A 24637-nucleotide genomic window follows, 5' to 3' on the forward strand; every position below is an offset into this window, starting at 1 on the left:
TGATTTGGTATTCTGAGACATTCCCCCATCCATCCTGCTGCTCCCATCTACCCAGCCATGCTGAAAGTGAGATGAATTGACCTGTAGCCAAGCCTAACTAGTCGTCACTCAACAAAATCACTTGGGAGGAAACAGCTGTAAGTGTTGGCAAAATGTTGGGCTGCCCTTCTCCAGCTCCTGGTTGTCACTCACAGCCTGGATCAGGCCTCACCTGCACAGCAGTCACAGGAGCACAGAATGTGCTGGGGTGGAAGGGACCCACAAGGATCATCCAGTCCAACCCCTGGCCCTGCACAGGCCCATCCCCAAGAGTCACCCCCTGTGCCCCAGAGGATCAGCCAAACCCTCCTGGAGCTCTGGCAGCCTTGGGGCTGTGCCCACTGCCCTGGGGAGCCTGGGCAGTGCCCAACCAGCCTCTGGGGAAAGAACCTTTTCAAATTTGGACGAGTGCTGCATGGAGAAACAGTGTAGGTTTAAAACGTAGCTTTTATCAGTAGTCCTGATCCATCTCTAGGGCCTGTGGAGGCTGATGGTGCTGTCCTACCGTTTTTCCATCACAGAGGTTTTGCTCCTGTCTGGGGGGGGTGGGGGCTGTGGTGCAGGGTGGCCCTGGAGGGGACACGTGCCTGGCCAGCCCTTGGTGTGTGGAGGCACAGCAGGACAGCCTGGATGGGGTGCTGGACTCTGAGCCCCAGCTCCTGCACCTGCCTGCGCCTCAGGGGAGGGAGGCAGGAGGAGGACAGATTTGCACACTCCAGGAGGAGCAGGATGCCAGACTCGCTGCAAAATAACCCTTTTTACATCTGGAGCTGTGTGAAATAGAGCCCAGACACTCTTCTGCCTCCCATCTGTTGCTGAGGCACTTCCATCACAGGGGGAAGTGCTGCTTGAAGCAGGGGGGCCTGGGCACACTGAGCTGGGGCGAGTCAGAGCCCTTCAGCCTGAGCTCAACTAGGAAACATGGTCAGGGGAATACGAAACATAAACTGCTTCCATTTTGCACAAGGTTTCAGGTACATTAGCTTTGCTAACACTGGGTCCAGGTCTGACTTGTGGGGTCCCAACTTCACCCCAGCATCACAATTTAATGGAAACTGGGGAATGTCAGTTCCATGAAAACTTGGATTTAGCATATGATGTATTATTGCCAATTTGGGTTTTCTTTTGAGCTCTTAAGGAAAAGATCTATGTTGTTGCAGGATGACTTTCTTGGCACCCTGGCACTTTCCTCCCATTACTTATCTGTATGAATAGATATTTTTACTTCAGTGGTGGATGTGTGTTGTAGAGGTATAGAGTCTTTGTGCTGTATATCATAAAACCTATGCTATTACCTTCTTTTAGATATAAGAATAAACCTTAAGAGAACAGTGGTAGCTCTGTTACCTCGTAGTGATACACAAAAGTAGTACAAAATGTTTGAGAATCTGTTGTTTTTCAGACCCAACAACCATCTCTCTTCATCCCTTTCCTTCCTCCCCCACATCACAGGTGCAAATAATAGTAAAAAAATTACTGTCTGCTGTTGCAATAACACTTTTTCCCCTCAAGAAATAATATATTGATAGCACTAGACAGTAATTTTAAAGGTTTGATTTCACCATCGTTCAAAAGAGGACTTACAGAATCATAGAATAGCTGAGTTGGAAGGGACCCACAAGGATCATCCAGTCCAAGCCCTGGCCCTGCACAGGCCCATCCCCAAGAGTCACCCCCTGTGCCCCAGAGGATCAGCCAAACCCTCCTGGAGCTTAGTCCTTACCCAGGCAGTTGGAGCTGCAGTGAGCTCTCCCCTCAGTCTCCTCTGCTCCAGCTGAACACACCAAGTGCCCTCAGTGTCCTCCCACGCCTTCAAATCAAGGCCCTTCCCCATCTCCCTGTCCCTGCTTTGGACACTCTCTGATGACTCAATCTCTTCCTTCCATTGTGTCCCCCCAGACTGCCCCAATATTGAGGTGAGGCTGCCCCAGGGCAGAGTAGAGCGGGACAATCCCCTCCCTGATGCCCCAGGACAGGGATGTCCCTCCTGGCTGCCAGGGCACTGCTGACTCAGGGACAACTGGGCACTGACTGGGACCCCCAGGGCCCTTTCCCAGCACTGCTTTCCAGCCTCTCATTCCCAGTCTGTACAAACATCCAGGGTTGCCCCATCCCAGGGGCAGAATCCAGCACTTTCCCTTTTTGAACTTCCCATGGTTGGTGATTCCCAGCCCTCTGATCTGCCCAGGTCTCTCTGCATGACCTTTCTGCCCTTGAGGGAGTCACTGGCTCCTCCTGGTTCAGTGTGACTGGCACACTTACTCAGTGTCCCTGCATCCACGTGGTTAATGAAGCTGTTGGAGAGCTCTGGGCTGTGGGTGGAGCCCTGTGCAGCCCCACTAGTGCTGGTGCCAGCCTGATGTCAACCCAGTCACAGTCACCCTGTGGGCCCGACCCATGAACCGGTTGCTCACCCATCGTGTGACACTGTTATCCAGCTGTGGGCTGGGCAGTTTGTCCGGAAGGATCCTGGGACAGACAGCTTTTGCCAGCATTGGGAACCCCTCGAACAGCTCAATCCAACCCTCACCCCTGCACTTACCTGTATCCCTGGTGCTGCCACTGCCTCAGGGACTGACAGGGACTTGCCCAGTTACTGTTCCTTGGGAAGATCCTGGAATTAAATCTCTCCTCACCCCTCCAGCAGGAGCACAAGGTGGGGAGGGGGTTATATGTCCAGGTTAGTAACTGGGTTCCTGCATGGGCAGGGGGTGAATTCTGTCACTTCATAACTGAGATTCACAGAATCACAGACTGGTTTGAGTTGGAAGGGACTGTAAAGCTCATCTCGTTCCACCCCCTACCATGAGCAGGGACATCTTCTGCTAGACCAGATTGCTCCAAACCCTGTCCAACCTGACCTTGGACACTTCCAGGGATGGGACAGCCACGTTTTGTTGTTCTTAAGATGGGAATTCTTACAAACCAGTCCCAGTGTTTCCAGCTGCTCCCAGCATTGCCCTCAGCTGGGATTTCTAGAGCAAGGTACAGGGATTAGGAATTGGTTTTAGCCTGGAGCAGTCCTGAAACTTTTGGTCAGCTGCAACTAAGGCTAAAAGAATGAAATTTGGGGGAAGACTATCTTGTGGGTTCTCCTGAATTTTCTTTGACATTAGGGAACAGACTGCAAGACTGAAGTTGCAAATTATAGCTCTCATAGGATGAAATAAGATTTTTGGAGCGTTTTTTATATTAATGAATCAACTGGAAATATGTTACTAACTTGAAATATTTAGTTCAAAGGCTCTGGAATGTTTTTGATAACAGTGGTAAAGCAGGCCTTTCCTGATTATAACTGCATTGCACACAAAAAAGGAAATAACCAAACCACTTTTCAAAGTTGGAATCAGGCTGTGTACTGGCTTTGGTAGAAGCTGTTTTAATAATCACAGAAAAAGTCCTATTTTCTACTCAGAAAGGGTGTGGGTTTGGTTTTTTTCCTGGCTCAGCTCACTGAAACCTGTTCATGTTCTTTATCATATTTTTCACCTTGTGTCTGTGAACAATCTGCATCAAGTGTGTGGACTTGTCATTTAGTCCTAGTCCTGTCAGTAGTTAAAAACGTTTCTCTTGCATAAGCAAATGTAATTTAAAAAAGAACGAAACTTTAGACTCTTTTCTCCCTTCAACTTCACCATCAGTAGGTTTTTTTTTTTGAGATTTGTGTCTCATTTTTAAATATTGATTTCAGTTAGCTCCCCAGGTTCACTGATTGCATACATTTCATATTTTACACAGTAAATCCACCTGAAACATCTCTATTTTATATGTATATATTTTAATTAATCACATATGGGTGCACAATGAATGTTTTAGAGGGATGGGGTGATTGGGTTGCTTTGTTATTTGCATAACCTCATAATTTTGGAGTGGTTTCCTTGTATTTTCATGGCTCCCAGAGGGTGTCTGATGGCCAGGCAGGACTGAGTTTTGTTCCTGGCTGTTCCAGCCCAGGGTGGAGTTGGAGGAGTTGCAGTGAACAATGTGCTGCAGTGGAGCTGGGTCTGCATTAACAGTTGAAACTGGTTTTTAAAGCTATGATCACTTAATTTACCTGATGAAGACTACTGATTTTGAATAAATGGACAGTAAAAGTAGATGTCAGAAAGTTCCTCTCTTGATGGTGCAGCTTTCCTGTGACATATTCAAGTGATGGAGAGCCCAGTGAGAAGAAGCAAGCAGTCTGCAGAGTGGTAGCATCAGCTCACTTGAATGTGGTATAAACCTTTCTCATGTGTCTCTGGGCACTGTCCCTGGTGTGCTTTGTCAAGTGAATTGTTGTCCACAGACAGCTGTAGGCACGAGGGGGCAATATCCCTGGGATTTATCTGCGGGATGCACTGGAGGCTGTGTCTGCCTCCACAGTACTTCATTTGGCTGCCACGTTTTAGGGTGTGATGTTGGACAGCTCTCAGTCACAGGAGGGGTCTGGGGAGGCTTCAGCTGCCTCAGAGGAGGGTGCTGAGCACTCCACATCCCACATCTCCCACGTAAACATCTCCCTGTAATGACCCTGCTCTTTGCACAGGACCCTCGCTGCGTGTCAGGTGCTGGCTGCTGCCCTGGTCTCTGCTGGGGAGAGACACCTCTGCAGCATGAGGGCAAGAGCTTTGAGCTCATTCCATAAACACCTCTTGGATTTGGAGCAGTGGTGGGTTTTCTCCAAGTTTCAGGTTTGTCAATAAATATTTACATTGCTGACAAATCCTAACTTTGAAGAGGCACTGCAAGCGTGTCCAGCTGTTCCCAGCACTGAAGGTATTTTGGAGTGGTCTGTAAATACCTGGAATGCCATTGTGATGTTGTGCAGTGGGCTCTGTGGGTGTTGGATTAGTTTGACTGTGGGCAGCAGATGTCCCTCGTCCAAAGGATGGACATATTTTAGCTGGTCTGGAGAGTTGCTCTCCACTCTCTGGCAGGGAATAATACCTGGCAAGAGCTCATTACGTGTGGGACGTTGAGCAGTTCCAGTAAAGGATGAACAGAGGCCTCCTGAAAGTTCCCTGTCACTGTAGACTCTGGGAATTGTCAGAGGTACCTTATTTCTGTTCTGTTCAGCAGTGGCATCACATTGGAGATGCAGTACCTGCCAGAGCTTACTGTATTTTTATTTTTTTTTGTAGTTCGGCCTAATCAGATGTCTAACCTTAGCCTTTTTGGAAGTTTCTGGATGCTAATTGCAGGCAAAAGGCATCTGTCATGTAGTCACAGCTCTGTTATTTCCAGGCTCCTCAGCTGCCGTGGTGCTAATAGACATCCCAGAGCTGAGCCCGTCATCCATAGAGAAGAATATAAACTAGGGAAGCTTTCTCTGCCTGCCTGCCCCGTGGCTGTGAGACTGTTGAAGGCCTGGTCCCTGAAGATACACACTTGAGACCCAGAGAGCTTCTGGCTGTCCTTAGGAGTTCCCCAGCTTGGCTGCCTGTGCTCTGGTCAGTCTTGCAGCCTCCTGCGGCTCCCCGGGTGCTGAGCGAGGTGTCTGTCCTACCTGGAAGCAGCAACACAGCTATTTCCATCTTCAGGACTATCTGGAAAGCTTGAAGAGGAATTCTTTAACCTTTGAATTATTCATCCAGAATTTCAAGCAGATGTTGTGTTTATTTGGGGATGGCACGCTTGAGGGCGAGACGCGATCAATAAGTACTTACATGTCTTTACTGAAGCATGTTGTCTTCTCCTGAGGACATCAGAGATGATGCTTTAATATCTTGTGCTCTTCAAATGAGAGGTGTGTGGTTAGACCTGGGGGCTTGCAGAATGGGGGCCTGCTGTGTGATTTTCCCAACTTAGTGGTTTGTTCCTGGCTCACATCCTTTGATAGGCGTGTGCTGAGGATGTTCCCTGTCTGGATCAGGTGGGCTGCTCGGGTAGCTAAAATTTGCTTTACTCAAAGCAGAAGTTGTTAACAAGCTTCTGAGAGTGGCTGCAGTGCAGGGGAATGTGTGTTTCCCCCTGTTAGCTGTGGTGTGGTGTCTTTAGAGATGGAAGCTCCCTTGTAATCTGTGTCCCTGTCCCCTTTCCCATGTTCTCTCTCTTAACAGACTGTGTCATTATTAGCTTTACTAAGAGCTCTATTAATTTTACAGGTTTTTTTCTCTAAAAGATTTAAAACCTTAAGTGGTGTCAGGGTTGAAGCAATCTATTTGAGGGCAGAAATTGAGAGTCCCAGCTAACAGCACATGGCTTTTGAGGCAGAGGTTCTGGATACGTGATGGATTATTTAGGAGTTAGTAGGAAAGAGAGCAAATGCATCCTAATAGGAATAGTTGCTGTTGAATCCAGTTGAGCTGGATTCCACATTAACACTCTGCTCAATATTTTCAGCTCTTTGCAAACACATAAGTAAAACTACTTTTTGCAGTAAGCTTTTCTGACTATTTTGTACACTTCTTAAAAGATATTTCAAATATTTTAGTGGCTGTACAGTTGAGAGGTATCTTGGAAGGACCTTTCTACTTGAAATGCATTTCCTGTATCTAATGCTGTCTCATGTGGTCTTGCAAAACCCGTTCTACCTATTAAATATGCAGTAAAGCTGTTCTGTTTGGTAGAAGATTGTATGTTTAAACAGCAGAAGTCCTCGTTGCTCCTGTATTTTAAGATTAAAAATTCAGCTGCAACACTGCCTTTAGATTCAGAGCCGTTAGAATGGATTTTTCAGATTTATTTTCCTGATTACAATACAGAAAATTAATTGCTTTTGACTGTAAAGAATTATGACTCATTCATTATTTAAGAACCTTCTTGATGGATGAACCTTTTCCACTTACTTGAAGACTTCCTATGAAATATGGCTGGGTTTTTAATTGGTATAAAGCATGATGCACCTATATCAAACAGTGGCTGCACTGCCCACCCTTTGGGGTAGGGAATGGTGGAAAAGAAAACCAGCACCTCGTCTGTGTGTAGTTTGCTTGAGTATTCAACATAAAAGTAGTAGAGCCTGCTGGGAGAAAACAGGTAAGTTACTTCAGCAGCATTTAAAATAAATAATTTGGTTTATAAAAGCAAGATTTATTACTTCCTTTAAATGTCCTGGTAGTAGGGAATAGCCTTTAATTTTGCTTGTGTGTGTATTGGAAGTGTTTGTGTCACACTGGGGAGAAGAGCTTGGATTTAACTCAAGGTTGTATTCTCTACTGGTCACAACTCAGTTTCTGCTCCTGGTTCTTATGCTGCCAGTTCAGATGGTCTCAGAGATTTTTGTGTATATTTAACACTTTAGTCTTGTCCTTTTAGCGGACTTAGACAGGAGAAAAAGTTGAATTATAGACCTTGTTGATTAAAACCAGCCGAGGAACTAAAATCAGGATTTGGTTACCTGTCAGCCCAGAAAGGTTTGCTCAGTGCCCTTTGCAGCCAAAACCATCACAGAAATAAACACCAATTTTGTTAATGAGACAGTTGTCTTCCCTCCCCCGCCAATCATAGAATGTTTTGGGTGAAAGGGACCCTGAAAGGCCTTCTAATCCAACACCCCTGCAATGAGTAGGAACAGCTTCAACTAGATCAGGTTGCCCAAAGCCCCATCCAACCTCGCCTCGAATGTTTCCAGGGAAGGGGCAGCCAGCACCTCTCTGGGCAACCTGTGCCAGGGCCTCACCACCCTCACAGGGAAAAAATTTCTTCCAAATAAGACCCAGAGCATGTGGATCTGATGTCAGATATGGCAAATGGAGCTTTAACTCATTATAGTACAGGTTTTTTCCTAATACCTTCATGGTAATTAATTTTTTGATTAAGTAACAATGATTTTGTAAAACTTTACTTTGAGGACAGATTACAGTAAATATTGTCATTAGGGTTTTAGCCTGGACACTCAGTGGAGGAGGGAGTCAGAGTTGTCCAGTGCTGCAGTTTTCAGTTCATTTGTACAGTCCTCTCCAGTCAAATTCTCGAGTCTCAATTTTTTTGCAGTTGTCTTAACAGAACCTACATTTATAAAAGTAAGTTGCTAGTGATGTTGACATTTCCTTGTTACTACTGGATTTAAAGCTTTTGCATAATATATTCAGAATACTGGTTTTTCTCTTAGGTGTCTTACCTTTGCTTGTGGGAACAACTGGTTTTGCAGTTGAGATACTTTTTCTCGTAAAATTATTCTCTAAGAGTTTAGGAAAATAGATATATCATGTGCTGCTTTGAAGTATTAGAAGGATTTAAGAGGCAGTTTGCCAACTGACATTTAAAACCCTTGAGAACTCGTTCCAGCCAAACCTTTTGGAAAAAAAGTAAATGCAGCTAAGGCTTAGTTACTAAAATGATTTTAGCTGGCAGTTTGGTGCATGTAATCATCTTGGAACATCCTGGAACTTGTTCTTTCGTTCAGCTCTTGTATCAAGGCTTTTGGGTTGTGTCCGTGAACTTGTCACTTCTCAAAATCAGAAATCCTTCCCATATTACTGAGGCATTCTGGCTCTGAACGTTGTGTTTGCTGTGGTGGCCCATAGACAGAACACTTTCTGTACAGGGAAGGCACTGTGACACTTCCCAGATGGCTGTGACTCGGAGCTGAAGGGATGTCTTGCTAGTTTGACATCTCTGAACCATACGGACTGTGTGTCCTTGCTAAATTGTTGGCAGGGTGATCCTGTTGGAAAAACCACGCCCCTGGCTGGCAGCATGACCAGCAGGTGGTCATGGTGTTCCACCTGTGACCCAGGGGGACCCTCAGGGTCAGAGCCAGGGCCCAGCAGCTCTGCCAGCTGGTGCTGGGGCTCACGGTGCTGCCTGAGCTGTTCCTGCTGCAGGGACTCACAGGGGTTCAGCCTCGAGGGCCACGAGTTTGACTTGGCTTCGGTTTTCACTCTCATCTTGCTCGTTCAGGCAGTTTTTCTAGTCAAGAGACATGTTGTTTGGGAAGAACCTGTGCAGCCCAGCTCACTGAGGTGCTGGCTTTGGTGGGATTCTGGCAAACGAACTGGCCCAAACGTGCGTTGCCTGCTTGGGATAGTGGGTGTAGGATGGTGTTTACATATTTTGAAAGGGTGAGCTTTTGACACCTCTGCTTGAAAAGGGAGGAAGAAAGAGGCAAATTCGGTTTTACAGTATACACAGTTTTAATAACAAAATGCTTCTGTACACTGCACTTGTTTTACTCCATTACTCACACCCCCTCCCACCAGAAGTTGGCTCTTGAAACGTAATTTAAACACGACTCATCTAGGACTCTCTGTAATCTCAGGTTGCTAAGCTGGTAGAATAGTTCACTTACTAGTGTTTTCATTAGTAAAAGAAAAATGGGATGGGTTTTGTTTGACTTTTTACAAAGGAGTAGTTGGAGGATGGCAGGCGTAGCTTCTCAGTGCTTACACAGAGGTGTACAACCTGCATGGTGTTTTACCCCATCTAAGGCTTGATTATACCCCTCAGAGCTTCTGTTACCTTTCCCTAGAAACCTCTCTAAAGGTGTATGGGATGTGAAATGCTGAATTTCCAGCTGACTCTGAAATAATCTTTAAGCATCCTGCTAATGTGGCACCTTAAAAAGCAGAGCCCAGCACTAATTTTAGCATCTGGGACATTTTGCAATGAAAGAAGGTGTGGGGAGGGAGGAGCTGCTACTTTTGACTTTTGTTGTTTCCTTGTCTCTTCCTTTTTGGGGGGAAGAAGAAATACTGTATCTCCCTTTGAACTTGTTAAATTTTTATGGAAAACTTCATAAGAAAGATGAAATTCAGCTTCTGGGTAAATTTCATAGGTCTGAACAGATGGATTTTGATAGCTACACAGATCACAAAATTAAATCAACTTTATTTCCATTAAAGTAGTACAGAAATTACCTTAGACACATTAAAAATAAATGTGCAGTGCAGATTTCTGGTTTAAAGCCACTGGATGTTTCTGATTTTACATGTTAGCAATAGGCCACTGTCTCCTGAGGGATGTAATGGGACAGAAGCTCAGATGCTCAGATTTGCATGCGGCTGATCACTGAGAAATCGGATCATTTCTGCTTGGGGGAGAAGCAAACAAAACCAAACATTGATAGAGCAGCATTCATTACGTTTCCATCTGATAGGGAATTGGAGCTCAGTGCGGAGGAACACTTCAGCTGGAGACTAAACGCTAACCCATTTTACCCTTCATCGAGTAATTTTTAGCTGTGTGCATTTAAACACTGATCTAATGCAGAGCGACTAACTGAGAGCATTAATTCAGCCCCGTTCCAGGATGATGACTCAAAAACTGAACCTGTGCTGCGGGGTTTGCCTTTCACTGACACAAGGCTGGGAAGCAGGAGAAGCTGGCTGGAGATCAGCAAGCCTGGAGATCTTTGGGTGGGACGAGGACCTTAAGAGCAGTACAAGAAATTCCCTTTCTAAAAGGCCCTGAACACCTGAGGCTGTGCCCGGAGGTGTTGAATGAAGCACCTGTGATGCCATTTAGCATCTGTAGAAACTGAGGCTGTGCAACAGAGATGGTATTTGGAGAGAGCATGTTAACAAGCTCTTGTCATCAGCCAGCACTCGTATTGAAATACGATTAATTTAAACCAAATCATCGTGGTTCTTGTTCCACAAACAAAATAAATCAGAGACTGCCGAGTAGCACAATTATTACAATCCCCTCCTTGCCTGGAAGAGTCACAAGCAATTGCAAGTGGAAGACAGTAACTTTAAAATAAGAAATATTAACAGCCTGTGGCTGTGTCCTTGTGCAGAGCGATGGCTCTGCCTGCCATTCCCTGCCCCTCCGCGGGGAATCCAAGTCGACTTCACTGCTAGTGTTTGACATTCTACGAGTTTTATGATACCTGTTACCCTAAATGTAATGTTTGCAGAATTGCTTTGCTTATGCCTGGAACCTGGCAACAAATGATTTTGGAAATGGCAGCCATAAACCACGGCATTTGGGAGACTGGCTGCGTATTAGTGTGGAGTACAGGGAGTCACCCTGAGGGAACGGTGCCTGCTGGGCTCTGCTGCTGCCTCCTGCTCAGCTGTCTGGGAGCCAAGCACTGCAGGACCACTGGAAACTGGGAATGATGGTGGGGGAGAGAGGTTGGATGCCTGGGTGGGTTTGCTTGGAGAGCCACTGGAACAGCACTTTAATGCCTGGAAAATCAGTGTGAGTGGCTGGGATGGAGAAGAGGGTTCAATCCAGCATTGCTGGAACATCTGTCTTTGCTCTGCTTGGGCATAATTAAAAGCTAACGAAGATGGAGTGGTTTCTGCTCAGAGATGGGTTGTTGGGAAAGCACCTTCTTGGGAGAAACCTCGGCTCTCCATGAAGCAGCCACTTCTTGTTCCCGTGTGGAAGACTGACATGGCACCCTTTGAGCTGTCCTACAGCAAGGGTTTCTGCTGGGCTGGAGGGCAGAGCTGGAACTGCTTCTTGCAGGTGCAGCTGGGGCCATCAGAGTTCAGTGTTGACATCTGATGGGGAATGACAGTGTAGCCAGATGATTTGGCTGCCAGGATAATTAATGAGCTCAGTGATAACTTTGTCTCTGCTGGTACCCTGCAGCTGTACGTGGAAGTCATTCCCACTGTGGCTGCTTCCCAGTCCCCCAGTGCAGCCCCTCGTGATGGCTGGGTGAGGTGAGGGAGGTGCACAGGCAGGGCAGGTCCCTGCTGGCAGCAATACCCGAGCAGAGCAGCAGCCTGGACCTCAGGGAAGAGCTGTGAGCACCTACTTGTGGGAAGGAATGAAGCAGGTCTTTCTACAAGCAGCTAAAAACCCCTGGATACCAATATGGGTTTGCATTTCTCAGCTTAGGTCTGGCCTGCTGCCTCACGTGGGATTTAATCATACAGAACATTTGCTCTTTGTCCACCTACCCCGCGGGATTTTTTTGTAGTCAGTTAAAAGCAGAAATTAATTGCCTAGAATAGGTGTAAATGGACTCATTGTAGTATTAACAGTTACAAGGGTTCAAAGGTATCTCTCTGGAAAACCATTAGGCTTCACTGGATCTCTTCCATTAAAATACAGGGTCACAGGAAGTAAACAAAATATTGGTTTTATAAGGGAACTGTATGTAAAAGTAAAATTATGCAAATTAATATATTCAAACGCAGTAATTGAAAAATCTTTATGTAAAATCTTAACAGAAGTCACTTGTCTTGCTATAATTGCCTTGGACAAATTCATCTCACAAGAAAACATTGAACTGTTGTATAATTGCACCCTAAATACCTCACCAAGTGGTAATACAGATAGAGAAAAGCAGAGTGAAATAGCCAACAGATTTTTATGCAGTGCTTTTTCTGTTTAAAAAGTTTGCAGGATAGTTTAGTACATCACAATTAGCATACTGTAATTATGGATTTGCTCAAGGTATGGCAACACTGTGAGGAATTTTGTTTCTTCATCAGGATGTGCTGGGAATTCTTTAACACTGCAGCATTGGACACAACACATTTTTTAGTTATACATACATGTATATATATATAAAATAATTCTCCATCCCTCTGGACCTTTTAGCTTTGGTTAGAATGTTTACAATAATTGAGTAGTTGACTTAAAAATAATGTAATCCTTTGCAGACCCCCCACCCCCCACCCTTGTGGCATCTGAGTACCACCATCGCTGCATAGATCTGCAAATATTTACATATAATTTCATAATAGAGTATAAATAGCAATATGGTACTTCTGGCTAAAGAAACCAAATTACTCCTTAGAACGAGGTGTGTGTTTGTATATAGATTTATATACGATCTTTTAAAAAGTCATACTAGTTTAGATTCTGTCCCATATCAAGTAAGAAACGAAACATTTTTCAGTGAACTATTCTATAATCTAATTATATTATCCTAACTTGTCAGAAGGGGGTTTTTTTAATCTTGAATTTTGGAAGAGGAGGACAAGTGAGAGCTTATATTACAGGGGCTGATTCTGTCTCCACAGAAACCAGTGGAGTTAGTGCATGAAAATAGCTTCCAGTCGAGAGGAAGCCTTGGCTGGGGGGGGCAGCGGGGGGACAAAGAGAGGCTTCTTCCTTCCTTCCTTTCTTCCTTCCCTCTTCTTCTTAACCTCATCATTGATATTTACTTTTAATTAAGAAAACCTTGCATTAAGGGTATTTACACATGAAAAGGTGTAGAAATGCTGTTTGTTCACAGTCATTAAGTAATTAGCCTGAATTCATGAAAAGCATCATCAAGTCAAACCAGGGAGCTGAGAAGTATTGAATGTACTTAATATTTAGAATCGATCCTGTCCTACTGAGCCTCCCTAAAGAAGCTACGTGGCCATTTTGGGAACACCTGGAGGGTCATCCTGTTCATGTGTGTGTGCCCACCCTGCCCGTGTGTGTGCCCGTGTGAACTGCTCCTTTCTGTGCCTGCTGTCCCTTTCACCGAGCCAAACTATGAATATGCAGAGAGCAAAACTGTATTTAAAACAAATTCACCGATCCCCAGTGCACTGAAATTCCCACCTGGACCTTTGCTGCTTTTTTTTTTTCCCCGTTTCCCATCCCATCTCTTATTGGAGTGAAATTATCAGAGAAGGAAAATAAATCTTCCTCCTCAGCTGCCTTTAAAGTGCCCCGAGCCAGCTGCAGCGTTTGGGATCCTCCAGATGCAGTGGAACAAATGGAGTGTATGTCCCCCTCAGATCCCTGTACAGTGTCCTTCCCCTCGGACTCTTTTCATTAGAAAAAGTAGAATATGGAGACTTGGGTATAAATGTTTACACGCAGTCATATAATTACATAACATGAAACATTTTACATAGTTTGAGGTGAGCATCTCTTTAGACTTTTAAACGTTAGGAGTGCAAGTTTAATGTAATCATTGCTTCTTTAACACTGAAAATATTATGGATTTATTTTTTAAAAAACTTAAAAATACTGCACCACTCCATAAACAATGTTTCCATTAAGTAGCTTGGAAAATTAGGCTTTATGTCAACATTTGTAAAAATTAGAATCTGATGTAGGTCCCCTACAATTTTAAAATAGGTTACTTATCTGATTTACTTTGTGATGGGCTGTAGGTATTATACTTCACATTCTTTATAGGGCAGCTGCTGGCACTTGCACTGTCCATAGCCATTGATGATGATGAAGGGTCCTTCGTGGGTGGGTTCGTACTCGTTATAGGGTCCTTGGTCTGATATATTGGCCATATGCAGCCGCGTTTGGGATCGGAGCTGCCTGTGGTTTTGAATCATTGAGCACTGCCTAATTCTTCTTAGTGTAGGAGGGCAGCACTTCCTGGAGATGAACACTATAAAAATGATAAAAAAGAAAGAAAACAATAAAGCCATTGTTCCTGTAATTACCCTCTGAGTGAAGATGGCATTGTTTGGCTCGGGGAAATGTTCTTCGGTGGTAACGACCATGCCTGCCGTAGTTGGAATCTCTTTGTCTCCCATATGGAAATGAGAAGAGCTGATTCTTTTCGTGTACTCAGTAGTCGGGGCCGTGTACGTCGTAGCCACGGGTGTAACCACAGTTGATAAATTCCAGCAAAGCTGAAAACCATACACTGCATCCAGAATATCCTCTCCCTGGGTGTGGTCGGGGCTATGGCAGAGGATGGAGTGCTCCCACCGACCTTGGAAGCCACTCAACCATGTGGCCAAGGAGCAGATCTTTGGGCTGCATTCCCACAGATTGCCGGAGAGGCCCACGGTGGTGAGGGATGTCAGCGAACTTAGGATCTTGGAATCCAGAGTGGTGAGCTTGTTGTTATCCATGAGGAGGGTTTTAAGGTTAGGCATAGTTTCAAAGACGGTTAGGTCGATGGCTTTGATTTCGTTTCCAGTCAAATCGAGCTTTGCTAAGGTGCCCCAGGTCCACTCCATCCCACATGTCAAGTTGCTGATTTTGTTCCACTGCAAGAAGAGCGTGTGCAGGCTGCTCAGCCGGAGGAAGTGAGCAAAATTAATCTTTGTCAGCTGGTTGTGCTCTAGGTGAAGCTCCCTCAGCTTGATTAATCCCGCAAATCCATTGCGAGCCAAACTTCGCAAGCGGTTTGTGCTCAAATCCAGGAATTCCAGGCTACGGCAGTCCCAGAACAGGCGGACCGGGATGGTCCGCAGGGAGTTGGATCGCAAGTGCAAGGTCTGTAGCTTGCGAAGGCCGTAGAAGAGCTCGGGGTGCAGAGAGGATAACTGATTAAAAGAGAGGTCCAAATTCTGCAGGTTAAGCAGCTGGCTAAAAGTTGTGTTTGGCAAATGAAAGATTTTGTTGGAACTTAAGACTAATTCCTTAAGTTTATACAGTCCTTGAAAAGAATCTTCTCTGACTGTTGCAATTTGATTATGATCTAAGTGAAGCCAAGTAAGTTGACTGAAGCTTGCAAATTGATCCCTTTCAAGTTCAGAAATATAATTGTGCCTCAGTGACAAACCTAGCGAGCCCTTTTCAGTGGTGTTTGGCACTGAGTGAAACCCCTGAGAGTCACAGTAAAAGAGCAGCTTCTCACAGCGACATTTTGGTGGACAAGCCATGCCCAAGGCAGGCAGCATTTTTAAAACCATACTCATTGCATATAGTGCTGCCAGCATACGAGCCCCTAATGGCCACTTGAAATGTAAGCCTGCAGAATATAATTTAGGAAAACAACAAGATAGGATAGCCTTATCAGTACACTTGGAACATCACAGTGGAAGATTTCACTGCAGATAACATTGCCATGCATTTCCGACAAGCTAATTCTAAATGCAAGAAACAACTTACTACACAAACCGAATACTTGGACATTACACTTAGGAGGAGGCTTTATCTCGATTACGGAGGGTTTACAGTGGCACTATTGGAAAACATTTTTTTTTTCATAAGGTTCAGTGCAGAGCAATCAGCTTTAGCACCTAACTGCTCCTTTAAAGCAGAGCCGGTCATTCATTATACAAGGAAGAGAGAAACGCAGGAACTTACCCATTCTTTTGAGTACATTGGAGGGTGCATTCAGTCGTAGTTTGAGACTCAACGCCGTGAGTCTGTGAAAGGCTCTAATGTAAGACAGCCTTGAATAATTGACTGGGTTTAGTGTCCTTTGATATTAGTGCAAAATCGAATCCACGATGCTCTCTTGGAATATTCCTTTTGAAATCGCTGCCTTGATCTCCTCTGACAGGTCTGCAATTTTTAAATCTTAATACAAGTTTTCGTCCTCCGTGGCTGCTCAGCTGGTTAATTGAAGCTCACGTTTTCCTTTTCCGCAGCTGTGGCTTCCTTTAGTCCTAACTTGTTGATGGCAGATGGGTGGCTTATTGCTGAGAGAAGCTCCTGTAGTAGCATGAGTGCATTTACTGAAAAGCTTTTCAGGGAAGCGGTACAAGAATGGATTTGCTTATGCGCTGCGACCACACAGGGCTCTATATAGGCTGACGTCACCTGGTGACGTTCCTTTTGTTTGGGTTTTCCAGAAGCTTTGCTGTTTTAAAGCATTGTGCTGCATACTGTGATCGTGTTAAAGATCACTGATAGAGGGAGGAAAAAATCCATCGGCAAGAGTCCTTCGTCCCCGCGATAGAAGGAGCAGGGCAGACTTGCTCCCCCCTGCTCCCCCCACATCTGCACTGGCTCTGCTCAGCTGGGGTTAAAAGCAGTGCAGAGCTGCGGGTGGAAGTGCCTGAGTGCTTGCTGCTCCCAGTTTTCTGCTAAATATCCCTGCATGAAAGGAACTTTCAAATGCGAAATACGCACAGTTTGAATAGAGGCTGCTGGTCAGCACCGGCTTTGATGGAGGTGAGAGGGTCTGGGCAGCTGAAAGCTCTGTGTAACAGCTGTGTGTGGCTGTGGTCCCTGCAAGACTGGCAGAGAGCAGTCGAGTGGCTGAGGTGGTGTGTCAGAAGTACAGCCCAGGAGCAGGGGACAGGAGCGAGCGCTTCAGGCGAGGAGAAATTTCTGGAAAAACCAAAGCTTGCATTAGGGCACAGGAAAAATTTAATTGGAATCCAACTTGACAGTGTGTGGTTATGAAACTAGAAAAATCTATTTTCTCCTCCCAAACGGTGCCTTTTGTACTTGCTTTTTCCTGGGGACTGGAGTGCAGGAGAGGAAATGGTGAGGTTGGCATTCGCAGTCGGGGCTCGGAGCAGTGCGAGGGCTACCTTGTCACCCACTGCATCCTGCTGCTGTGTGCCTCCTGTGAAATGGGGGACACTGCTCCCATTAGCCCCTGCCTGCAGGGTAGGTCCATAGCAGTACCCTGTGGGGTTTAGCACTGCAGAGGTGTGCATTTGCAGGAGCAGTGACCCTGCAGAGCTATGTGTGCTGGTCCAGCCCAGCCAGGCTCTGGCCAGAGTGTGCACCCGCAGCGAGGAGGAGGAGATGGAGAATGGGCTGATACAGCTTTTTGCTTGGTTTAAAAGTTCATTGCCCCTTTATTCGGAGCAACCTCTCCTCAGGGACAGCTGGTACTGAAAGGTAAATTAACAGGCTCGATTGAAATTTTTATAGGTTTTTAGGATGCATGTGCAGGAAAGCCTTTGGAGCAACTGCTCTGGTCATGGCTCGATGTGGATGAGACAGGGGGATGCTGACTTCCCATTCCAGGCAACTTGGATGAGCTTTTTTTATTTTCACCTTGAGATGTAAAGCAATAATGTAGTAGGAGGCCCTTGAAAACGTTTGCTCTGTTTGCTATTGCCTTCAACCTCTAAGATATGGAATGAGCTGAGAATAACAAGCTTCCCATGCTGATGGAGGAAGATGAATTGTGTCTAAAGAAGGTTTTAAAATAAAATGGCTGTTTACCTTTGTTATTAAGTGTTGGTTCTTTGCTTTGGTTCCTTAGAGGCCCTTGCTTAAACTAAGACTTGCTGTTTTCTGCCTGCTTCTCCCTTGACTGTCCCATGGTGGAATGGTAACACTGCTTGTGGTGCTCCCTTTCTGGGATGGGCAGACTCAAAGGGAGCACTAAGTGGAAAGTAAAGGGATGGAGAAGGTGGACTCTTTATAAACACACAAAAAGAAAACCTCAGACCCACCCAAAAAACCTAAAGAAAACGAATAAACCCTTCCCTGAACCCATCAGGAGAGTAACTGTCTTTAATGATTAAGCAAATTAGGAAATGTTAAATATGTCTTAAATTGCTCTGCCATAGTAAATGTTTTCACATTTGCTCTAGGGTGAAAGAAATACATGCAAAGAAATTACATAAACCTATTTGAAGAGTTTGTTCACATTTGATGTTCCCTGTACAAAGAGCACAGGAGCTGAAAGCCGGGCTCAGCTGTCCGACGGAACCTCGGGGTACCCAAGGCTGGGCTTCCTCGAGCAGCTCATCTGCAACATCCTCATCTGGAGCGTTGGTTTGAATTTTAATAGCACTTCAGCATGTTAACATTTAACAACGTGTTCCAGAGGGTGTAATTTGAGGTGAACTGTTACCCCTCTCCTGCGCTGCCTCTTTTCACTATTGCCAGGAGGCTGAAATGAGGTATCGTTGGAAACATTTTGCTTTTTTGCAACAGTATCTGTTGGTAGGTTCCTCCCATGTTAAGATTGTGTAATTTGGCACAGAGTTAAGAGTTAATGTTCAAACATGGTGAGTTGTTTCCTTTCTGAAGCTCCCTGTTCTTTGGCCCTTAACCAAACAAGGGCTATTTAGCACCTTGCCAGCGAGTTTCCTGTTTAGGAAACTGTTAACACGAACTTTATGGGCGCTTTTCTTAGCGAGACGTCTTTTTATGTGCACTTGTTGTGAAATAACAGTTATTACCACAAGTGTGTATCTGAGTCTCTGAAGTCTGGAACTCTAATGTAACATTCACATTGTTCCCTGGGAGCTGCCTAGGGTGTCAAGGTGTAACAGGCTAGGAATAAACCTCAGCTGCCCAGAAAACTCATGCAAATGTGTTTCTTCTGAGACTGGAAACTCGCTTGCCGAGGAAAAGCACGTCTGAGTGGCATCTGGGGACTTCTGCCACCACAGGAGCTTCGATGTGGCAGCCTGAAGCTTCACATGCGATGTGGAGAGGCAAATTGGCATGTCTGCCTCAGGAATAAGCTTGCTAGGACCAGATAACCCTTTCAGGGGCTTCTCACTTACCCCACTCCTGGAGCAGCAGCAGAACTGGTTTTCCTGCTAAATCCATGCACTGGGAAAGTAGAATTGCACCCTGAGGCTGGCGTTGTCATTTAGTTAGGCTGACATCTTGTGGAAGCCTTCCTAGTGTATTAAGAGCAACAAATAAGCTAATTTTACTTGATGTAGATGTGGGCTGTGTGACTTTGCTGTGCTGGGGGCCTGGAGGATGCAAGCCCTGGAGTTGCAGGTGATGGGTGCCCGGGATGTGAAGCCATGTGTATGGCACCACACAAGCATCCAGCTCAGCCCTCTGCCTGCAGGAGTGGCTGTGGTAATTATTGCTGGACGTTGGCACCTTAGAGACTGCGGGAGTATTTGCTGTTTTTTTGGCAGAAGGCAGTGTTTGTGCTGTGTCACAGGGCTGTGAGGCAGGGGGGGAGCAGGGGTGTGTGGCTGCAGCGTTCCCATGCCCGTCCTGTCACTCGGATGTGCTGCCTTGGGGCTGGGTCACCAGGGAGCCCTGAGAAGTGGGCACAGGAGAAAAAGGCATGTCTGAGGTGATCCAGCAGCAGCAGGTGTGTCTGGAGAGGGCAGTGGGAGTGGTGGGACAGGGCACCATAGGTCGTGTGTCCTTGTCTTCCTGGGAGCAAAGGACATGTGTGCTGCTGTGGAGCATGGTGGCTGTCACCATGATGTGCCATGTCACCTCCCTGTCTGGCAGCTGTCTACACCTGGCACTGGTTGCACATTTTAATTCCTCCTTGTACTAGAATGAGTGCAGGAGCCAACCTTCCCCTCTCTGTGGGCACAGCAGGGAGTGTGGGACCACCGTGGGTGCAGCCTGGCTGTGGGGAGGGACAGTGGGGTGGGAGTGGTGTAGCACAACCAGCTGTGCAGGAGGGACAGTGCAGGCATCTTTATTCTTATTCAGGTTCTCACTGACATCTGGATGATGCCATGCAGCCCCTGTGCTTGGCTGAGCTGTGGGCTCACTGTGGGAGACACCTTCCTGCAGCAAACCAGCGTACAGTCCGGCTTCCTCAACCAGCAGAGCTGGGATGTGAAAACACTGCTGAAATTCCTGTGTGTCATACTTCACTGCTCACCCTTCCTGGCCTTGAATCAGCACTGTTCTATCTGGAATTTGTTGGCAGCCCCGCTGTCACGGTGATGGAGGGGTGTGGATGGTTGTGCTCTGTAGACATGGAATTAGGCGAGGTGGCAAGGCGAAACCAAACACGAGGCAAAATGCACCTGAGCACTGAATCTCCTGCCTCCCCACGAAGCTGAACTCGATGGGAGCACACTGACATAGCACTGCCTGCCCAGAGGAAGGTGTGCCAAGCACTCATTTTTCACTTATGAAATCCCCATCATTAACCACGGTGCTGCCTCTTGTACTGACAGCCCAGAAGACAATTCACAGATCACCTGAAGCAGAAACCCCTCTGCAAACCATCTTTTTGGGGTAATTGTGTGGTGGGTGGCAGGTGGGACAGTGATAGCTCTCATCACGTGGCAGTGGCACATCTGGCTCACATCTGGGTGCTGGCTGGGGGGGAGGGATGTTGGGCTCTGCAGGGATGCTGTGAGGGCTGGTGCTGGGCAGGAGGCACTGTCTCCCTCAATAGCTCTGTGGGTTTAGCTTAACCCAAACTGACAATGAGCCTTTGATATTAACACTGGAAGTTTTTGGTGTTTAGCTGCAAAACTCATTGAGTAACTCACTGCAATTCCTGTGGTGCTGGTCCTGGTGCCATGAACTGCTACCACTGTGCTCTGGTACCTTTATTAAAGTTGGAGTTGGATTCTATCAGTAGCTATAGGAAAAGATTCTGGGTTTCAGTTGTTTAAATTCCGATGGCACACCTACAGCGGGAGTGCTTTGTGACAGAGGTGGTGATTCCTCTCCCCTCCCTGTATGCAAATCCCCTTTCTTTGCTTTGAGCCACTAAAACAAGCCCTGCTGGGGACACTGGTGTGAGCTGGGATTGAAGGGATGTGACAGGGAATGCTTGTGTGCTGCTCTCCAGTCAGGTCAGCAATGGTGGGGGAACAGCAGAAATTACAGGGAGTGGGGGAAAGAAGCAATTTTTAACACCAATTCTATCCTCTTTGATAAAGATCTGATTTAATTTAAAGTAAATTTGCACTGTGGCTAAATTTATTATCCATGATACTGGCCAGAGCTGGGGTATCATTCTGCAAAATGATTGACGTGGTCATCATGACCCTATTAAATCTACTGAATCTATTAGCTGCTCACTGACTGCAGGGCTTGTGATTCCCTCAGCAGAGTTTTGTGCTGAATATCTAAAAATCCTATTAGGAATCTGAATATTCAGGCTTTGCTATTGTGAGTCCTAGTAATCCCATGGATAGGAAAGGATGAGAGCTGGGCTGTGTTGTGCTGTGGGTCATTAGCTGGCTCCTCACTGAAGGTTTAGAAATGAGGACCAATTTTTTAATGGTAAGGCTAATTGGGTACTGGAACAAATTACCCAGAAGTGGTGAACTGTCAATTGGAGCCTTTAAAACATGATTTATTACTTAAGAGAGGGAGACCAGCTCAAACAGGACATTTGAGCTGTAGGGTGGAAGCAATGGGTAAAATTCATGGTATTTGTGTGAGCCTGGACAAAGTGACTGTGCTGTGGTCAGGGATGTCTTCAGTGTGTTCCTGTGCCCAGGAGGGTTCGTGCTGCCACAGGCTGTGCAGGTCTTCGTGTGCTCCAGAGACCACGGTCCCACTGGCTGCCTCCACTCAGACCTAATGGGGTTTGATTGGTCCCACAGTTAGTGTTTATGTTTGATTGCAAAAAGAAATTTCAGTGGGGCAAAACTTGATATCCTTGTCTCCAGGCCTGGACCTTGGTTAGAATTGGCTGTGATGATTTAAGATGTTAATGGCAGCAGGGTCTTCCGTAACCACAAAGGTGGGGTCATCCACCTCGTCTGTCCTCTTCTACCCCATTCACCAGTCCTAACAAAGGAGCCCCATTAGTAACTGCACGAGCTAAGTCATTGAATTACCACAGTTAAATTAGCAGGGAGTTTTATCCTCAACCTTCTGAAGGAAATTCTGGTCATGCTTTTGACAAGCTTCTGTACTAAAACTTCTGAATGCCAACAAGGTGGAAATAAAATGGGGCTGCCTTCCTAAAATCTAGTGGGATTAGATTAAACAGCTCTTGCAGTGCTAATAGGTGGTGTAGTTTCATGGGAAGGGATCAGCAGTCTGAAATCGGTGCTGCTCAGGCTCTAATGTGCTCTTTGGGGTGTTTTACGTAGTGGTCTCATGAACTGAATGTCCATTAGTGGAAGCCATCTCTTGGTTTTCCTCTCATCCAAAAGGCATCTGGTGCTGAGCACCGGAGCTGTTGTGGGCTGTGAAGCTGGGGACAGCAAAGTGGAATTGATGGGTGGCCTTGCTTCAAATGCCTGCTCCTGCTTCATGTTAAAATGGTAATGTGAGGGCACCCAGGGAGAAGTAAAATGGTACTTCTTGGAACAGCTGAATGTTTGGCTTTCTACATAATGGATGAATGTATCTCTTAAATCCAAAGATATTCCTGGGGAAAAAAACCCCACATGTACAGGGAGGGGTGCCGTGTGTTCAGCAACATGGTCACGTTGCCGTAGGTAAACTGGTGGGAAACACCAGGAGGAACAAGGAGCTGCCTCTGCAGGTTGATGTCTCAGAGCAGCTCGTGGTTGGTGGCAGGTTTTGGGGTGCATGGCCCCCTTGCCCCCCTCAGGGTCCAGGCAGTGCCCACCACCACCAGTGCACCCGAACTGTGGCTTCAGGGCAGGCTCAACGGGGACTTTCCAGCCTTAACTGCAGCTTGTCTCTCACATCCTCTGAGCAGGGAGCAGCAAGCTTTTGGGCAAATGAGTAGCATTAGCCTTCACTTTATTTAGAGACTTCAGCTCCAATTTTTGAACATGGAGTGAAGAACGGGCCAGCTCGGGGCTGCCGAGGGCTGTGGCATCATCAGAACAAGCTCCTGGGTGTAGTTTCAGTCACTTTTCAGTTACCTTTTGTGATGACAAGCAAATCACTTGATCAGGGAGTGACAAATCTTCAATAATTCATTAAACTATAATGACATTACAACATCCTCATTACTCCCCCCATTCTTTATTCGTACTGTAGAGTGGACTTGATGTTTTAGATTCAAGGCTGCTCATCCAGATATTTCAAACCAGCCTGTCACCTGGAGAATTGATACCTGGCATACCCTCACTGCAGTGCTGCTAAATGGGTTTGCTTCTCGACTGGATAATTATATTGATTGTGGCTTAGAACTTCAGAAATTGGATTGTGGTTGCATGAAGTGTGTTTTGAAACCCTAATATAAGCTATGTCATACAGAAAAAACTCCCAGCAAAACCAGACCACCGCTGTTGTCTTATCTGACACTCTTATTTTGGTACAAATGAGGATATTTTTGACCCAGTGTCTGATGGAAAAGAGAAGCTGCCACTGCTGTTTAGCCCTTTGCCCTCTCTAAGAGGGCTCACTCGAAATGCGCTGTATCAAACCTCAGTGAAGTCCAACTCCCTGGGGATGGGCCTGGGGACTGACTGGGAATGGTGGATTTCATACCCAACAAATGTTTTATAAGGACTGTATACTTTTGATTTTGGGCTTTTGACTGCCTGCTCAAGAGCAGTGTTGTGTGACACTGTGGATGAGGGTGTGTAGGGAGCACTGCTGTCCTGCCCACACCAGCAGAGGGAGATGGAGGCTCTACCTCCAGTGTGCATAATTACTTAAAAAAAACCCCAAAGTAAAGGAAGAAGTTGACAGTATACTTGAAATTAATAGTAGTGGTTCTGCTTTTTGCCCCTGAATACCTGTTTAACTCTTTGTCTCTTGTTTTTCAGGCTGGACGCAAAGAAAGAAGTGATGCCCTGAACTCTGCCATTGATAAAATGACCAAAAAGACCAGAGACTTGCGCAGACAGGTACTGACTGTGTTAGAGTCCAGGCAAAAGAGTGCATTTCTGCGTGTTTGCCCTCTTGGGACTGTTACCTGGGGATTTGTTTCTAGTGGGTAGTGGGCTTGCCTGCTTGTTTTTAGTGAATTAAAAGCTGAAAGCTTCCAGTGTGTGGTTCAGAGCGAAGCATGGGGTGGGAATGTAATTCCATTACCTTTGTGGTAAAGATGTTGGATTCTTAATTGTCTTCGTGGCAAGAGAGATGAAGAAATCCCCCAAAAAAACCAAAACCAACTCCCACTTCATGGATTTTGAAGATAATCACATATATTTTATAATTCTAGGACTGTTCATCTCAGCCTATTTTATTTGAGTATTGCATTTATGCAGCATCAGCCTTTTGTCTGTTTGGTTGTAAAGCAATATATTCTCCCTTTTGAGTAAACAGGAGTATGGATCAAGTTTGTTGAGAAATGTTTTTATTCTAGTAGAAAAATAAAAAGTTAAATCAGCGTGTTGTTTAATCATCTCGGGGAAAGCAGCAAATTTACTCAGACAAAACCAATATGAGCTGCTAAATCAATATTTGTGGCCAAACTGGTGACTTGCACTTCTATAACTAATCCATTTTTTTAAGGAGATTTAATTTAAATTGAAGCAAAAAGTGTATAGACAAGACTTAGTGGAGGGAAAGCCTTGGTCACACAAAGGAAAAAGGA

The 24637-nt window shown here is 45.8% G+C and overlaps 2 protein-coding genes across 4 annotated transcripts in view; one reads left to right on the forward strand and one right to left on the reverse strand.

Moving 5' to 3' along the window:
- Positions 1-24637, forward strand: part of CTNNA1 (catenin alpha 1) — a 111994-nt gene that overhangs the window by 37900 nt on the left and 49457 nt on the right. Inside the window, exon 8 of the mRNA XM_027665213.1 lies at positions 23865-23945. Coding sequence (XP_027521014.1) covers positions 23865-23945 — 81 coding nt within the window. The remainder of the gene's footprint in view (positions 1-23864; positions 23946-24637) is intronic.
- On the reverse strand, positions 9075-16578 carry LRRTM2 (leucine rich repeat transmembrane neuronal 2). 3 transcript variants are annotated; one of them, XM_027665214.1, is made up of 2 exons: positions 15874-16578; positions 9075-15535 (listed from the first exon to the last, which is right to left on the reverse strand). In XM_027665214.1, exons 1-2 carry the CDS (start codon positions 15875-15877, stop codon positions 13989-13991), a joined length of 1551 nt encoding a protein of 516 aa, XP_027521015.1. In that variant the 5' UTR covers positions 15878-16578; the 3' UTR covers positions 9075-13988. The 3 variants fall into 3 exon arrangements, with proteins under 3 accessions (XP_027521015.1, XP_027521017.1, XP_027521016.1); XM_027665216.1 differs by having other exon boundaries at positions 9075-15086; positions 15874-16533; XM_027665215.1 differs by having other exon boundaries at positions 9075-15107; positions 15874-16516.

Source organism: Corapipo altera, unplaced genomic scaffold (assembly GCF_003945725.1).
Source record: "Corapipo altera isolate COAL_440 unplaced genomic scaffold, ASM394572v1 111, whole genome shotgun sequence".
NCBI lineage: Eukaryota > Metazoa > Chordata > Aves > Passeriformes > Pipridae > Corapipo > Corapipo altera.